The sequence below is a fragment of the Lycium barbarum genome, chromosome 5 (genome assembly GCF_019175385.1).
Source record: "Lycium barbarum isolate Lr01 chromosome 5, ASM1917538v2, whole genome shotgun sequence".
Lineage (NCBI taxonomy): Eukaryota > Viridiplantae > Streptophyta > Magnoliopsida > Solanales > Solanaceae > Lycium > Lycium barbarum.
In genome coordinates, this window is record NC_083341.1 from 61,858,093 (window position 1) to 61,862,918 (window position 4,826).

Genomic DNA, 4,826 nt, shown 5'->3' on the forward strand with positions numbered 1-4,826 from the left:
AAGTGTTATGGCTAATGTTTGGTGTATATGAATATTGTTATAGATTCTGGAAAGGCCAAGACTTAAGTTCGGATTAGCGTAGAAAGCGGGCAAGGTATGTAAGGCTTACCCTTTCTTTCTTTTGGCATGATCTTTATGAAACGAACAAATGACGTATATGTATGATTTCAAAGAAATTCCTATTCTTAGAACCACTAGGATGGCTAATATCCTTGATTTCCATAAGCTGTTTCATATGATTATGATGCGTATCTATAATGTCTGAAGATCTATTTGATATGTTTGCGAGTGGGCATTCGAGAGATAAGTGATGTGATTAATGTCTTGATTTCCAAATGATAGCACGTCTGATTATTCCGTTAAGTCTTTGATATATTTTGATATGTACATATGATTCCAAAAGCTATATTTGATTTGATCCATACGATATCCGGAAGGTACTTGATATGATTGTTGCTTTGATTTTCCAAGAATAGCTTCTGAAACGTTCGTAGAAGGTTTTGTACTTCAAACACTCATAACTTTCTCATACTAGGTCGGATTGACCCGAAACTTGTTTCTGAGCCTTCAGATGTCGGTAAGTATACTTATCTATCGAGTCTTGATTTATGTGCATATAGTTTCTCACTACTCTGCTCGTGGATGCCTCAATATGTCTTTCACTGAGCCCGGGCCAGGATATGTTTTCGTGCGTACCCCTCTGCATTGTTCACCGAGAGCCCGTTTGGATGGGCTTATAAGTTGGTCAAACCAACTTATAAGCCCTTTTTAGCTTATTGTAGTGTTTGGCTACCAACTTAAAATGTTAAATTTAAGCCATAAAGTGCTTAAAGTCACTCAAAAATGAAAAGTTGGGAATCCTAACTTTTTTTTTTGAGGGCTTAAAGCCATTTTCGTTGACCATGTAAATTACTTTTATATCCCTTATATTTTATTTTAATTCCCCAAATACCCTCTTAGCTAAAGCCCTAAAATTCACATCTGTTCTCATTTGGTTGTTCAGATGTGGAAGAATGATTTCCCAAATCAAGCTTGAAATTGTTCTTTCTCCTACGATCTCAACGGTATGTGCTCCTCCTTTTTGCATCTTTGTTTTTTTCGATTTTTCTCCTGTTTTCATTATTCCCCCCATCTTTGTACTGCTTGAGGCTTCCTTTACACTGTACAAGTTGTATTTCCTTGACTTTGCTGTGGTTATGGCACTAGTTGAGATTTGGTTTGCATCAGGAACTTGGATGGTCCCATTAAGTATTAGCGTTTATGCATACTTGATTTTACTCGTGGAGTCGGTATGTGTTTTTCAACTGAACATCATATATAGAGCTAAAGAGCTCGAGATGATCGGGAAGCAAATGAGATTTATCTCAATTATCAATGGTCTTATAGGAAGAAGCTATCACTTGGAAGGAATATACGAATGATATTTTCACCATGAAATCCTTTTAAACTTTACTTCTAATTTCAGGAGGTGAGAACTAGATACACTTTCCATTTGGAAGATAATATTATCACTTAAGCTATTAATCTTCACATTGACAGTTGTTTCCTTAAGTGTGTAGTTAATAAATATGTTCTGCATTAGTTTATGGGTTGGCTTTCAATTTTTTGATTAGGGATCTGAAATGGATGCTAATGAGGGTCACTACTCTCTCAAGAAAAATGAGGCCCTGACATTATTTTTCTATATATTCCAACAAGGATCTGGATAAACACTAATTATGTTGTTGATTCCTCAAGCTCTCATTTTCTAAATCGGCCACAACTACTTATCGGTCTCTTCTTCAAAATTGTAGCTAAGATTTTGAACGACTATTCTTCTTCTTCTCTCTTTCTTAGTTCTTTTGGTTATCCAGATCCTTGTTGGAATACGATAGAGTTGTTGCGAGATATCATAGCACTTATCTGTAATCGACTACAAGGATAGTTATTATAGTGGAAAGTCATTAAAGTATTACATTATCTTTTAGGTATATTTGGTTTTTCTGATTTTGCAGTTTGCTGCTTTTCTTGGGGTATCTATATTCTCGTTCTTTGTTTTTAATTTTCTATAAGTAGAAAAGCTAGTAGGGAGATGAAGTAGTTTTTGTTGAGAATCAACCATTATAGTAACGTATGATTAAATATCAAGTGGGTTGCTAGTTTTGCTGTTCTGTTATTTTTTTCTTTGGCCTTTACTCTTTTGTCTTTATGATATTATGTCTTTAAGTTGATTTTTGAGCTTGAGAATTGACTGAATATATAGTATCAGTGGCATGTGAATGAATATGTTGATAAATTGTTTCTTCCTTCGACGAACAAAATTTTGAAAAAGTTGAATGGCTAGAAGATAGTCCTTGCAATATTGTGTTCCCATCTATGTAGTATTGTTGTGAAACCTGAAAGTTTGAGCATGAATGCGATTTGTATTCTTGTTTGTTTCATTTCTTTATCCATCATTTGAATTTCTATTATAAAAAGAGAGTAGTTTTAGATATCCTTTATGTTGTGCCTTCAAAGGGTGTCTTAACTATCAAATAGCACAAATGCAGAATTTGTATTTTTCCTACTGATTGGTGTTTGCATCATTGCTTGTACTTTTTATCAGGCTGCACACGTGCCTGCCTCAGAAGGTGCAACAGATACTAGTTACTTCACAAGTCGCTTCTCGTGGAATCCTTCCGATGAACATGTATATGCAGCCAGTGAATGTGAGTATTCTAGCGATGATGGTAGTGTTAGTCTCTTTGGCTCTCAAATTGCTCGAAGTAGGGAATTAACAACTCAACCTGCTGTAGCACAAAGGGCAGTGCCTCATAATACATTTTTCCAAGGAAGGCAACCAAAGAGTACCTCAAAACCGGAACCTTGTATCCGAAAGGTCGAGTAATTTGAGTAGGCAACTGAACTTGAATGGAGCCTCTACATCATCGCAAAGTTTTTTTGGTGAATTTTTTGAAAGTCAATTGCAAGGGACCGATGCAAGTTTCGGCTTTTGTTTGGCTCATCAGCAACTCCATCCCTGCAGTAGCAGATCTAATGTTGGCCTTGATACCAGCACTTCTCCTTGTCAATTTAGATAGGTGAGATCCTTTAATTAGAGAAGGAATTAGTGGAATCAATAGTTAGAAGTTATTTAAAATCTGATTCAGAGATTCAAAATTGAGGGAGTCTAGTTTAATGTTTCCTTTAACTGAATGTGCCAGCGGGGACTTTTGAGTATAGTAGTATGATTAGGTTGAACAGATGTGGAGAATATATCTAGCCTTGTTGCTGCTTACACTCTAATCTGTGTATGCAAGTAAAACATGACTCATGTCGTTTAACTTTTTCTCATTAGTCAAATTTATCAAAATTTAGAAGGGTCTTCATTGTGCTAGGAGAATGTATTTAGAGCAGTGTGCACTTTAACCTGGATGCCCACCCTTCCCTCTGCTATCGTTGATGAATAATGCCATATTATCTTTTCTTTTTTCTTTTTCTTTTTTATTTTTTATAAAGAGGTTTGATTTTTGTACTGTATACAAACTTGAGCTCCTTTTCTCCTACCTATAGCTCATCTCAACATTTTAAGTTAGCTATCTCATTATGTGATTGGCCATGAATGTATTACTTCGATAGTTCTATGCAAGTTCATATTTTCTTTTGCATCTTTCTAGTATCCTGAATATATTACATGCTTTGATACAGCCTACAGTACCTGCAAGGACATTGCCCAGTACTCTTAGAAGACCATTTTAGCTGTATGTGCTCGAGCATCGGGAAAGCAAGATGGTCTATTTTGAGAGACATGCCATACTATCACATTGACACACAAAGGGACATCGTACTTGCTACTATGGCCATTCACAATTATATTAGAAAGAAATGCAATGTGGATGATGCATTCCAAACAGCCGAGAATGAGAGCTATATTCCATTGGTTGATTATAATGATATTGGCACAACTTCAAGAGCTAACAATGTAGATGTCGAAGATGTAGGAGAACAAAATGATGTCTATTGGATGGGGTTTCGTGATATGATTGCTATTGACATTTCTAATGCTTGATGCTTGTATTATATGAATATTTTTCACTTCTTGTATTTATAGTGGAGTGCTTTCGGTTGTATTAGCACTTTTATTAAGTACATCTTATGCCTGTTGCAGGCTTATAGAGGCAACCCCAACTGTTTAGAGTTTGAGAAATATATTATTATTGCACTGCTATTGCCAATGGTTCGACTCTTTTTGAATGGTAATAAATAGGAATGATCACAGAGGGCCTGTAACAACACCTTGGTTTAAGCAGTATGTTTAGATTTCCAGTATGTACCTCAACGTACAAGCAAATAATGAAATACCAACCACCCACATTTTCAACACTAACAATATGTGCTACTATTTTTTTTTTGCAGTTGTTACTAATAAGAAAAATAAAGTTATCTTCTAAGCGAATAAAAAGGTCTAGTATATTGAACAATTACACACATGACAGAAACTTCTTCCATAGACTAGCCATATATGAAAAACTACAACTGAATTCGTAAATTTGTTTGAGATGGAATTCTACATGTACGTAAAGTGGAAGTGATTTTAAAATATAAATTACTTTTGATTTGAATCAACTTTAGAGTTTAAAAATCTTTTAAATCAACTTATTATGGTGTTAACAGCTTTAAGGGTATTTCAGTCATTTTGACAGAAAATAAGTGCTTAACAACACTTATTTACCAAACACATCAACAACTTATTTTCAGCATAAGCACTTTTATCCAAACACTCAACTGCTTATTTATAAATTTAACTTTCAGCACTTAAAAGTTCTAAAAGCACTTTATACATAAAAGTCACTTTTTTTAAGCCCATC

At 34.8% G+C, this 4,826-nt stretch overlaps 1 protein-coding gene across 1 annotated transcript; it reads left to right on the top strand.

Moving 5' to 3' along the window:
• The first annotated feature begins 2,741 nt into the window (after positions 1-2,741).
• LOC132640898 (uncharacterized) lies at positions 2,742-4,146 on the top strand. The gene is made up of 2 exons (XM_060357710.1): positions 2,742-3,059; positions 3,667-4,146. Exons 1-2 carry the CDS (start codon positions 2,890-2,892, stop codon positions 4,025-4,027), a joined length of 531 nt encoding a protein of 176 aa, XP_060213693.1. The 5' UTR covers positions 2,742-2,889; the 3' UTR covers positions 4,028-4,146.
• The last annotated feature ends 680 nt before the right edge of the window (positions 4,147-4,826 follow it).

Bases quoted from the DNA above. Each gene is read 5' to 3' on its own strand.
- LOC132640898 (XM_060357710.1), top strand. From the start codon at position 2,890: ATGGAGCCTCTACATCATCGCAAAGTTTTTTTGGTGAATTTTTTGAAA. The intron at 3,060-3,666 runs GTGAGATCCTTT...GCTTTGATACAG, and splicing joins CTCCTTGTCAATTTAGATAG to CCTACAGTACCTGCAAGGAC.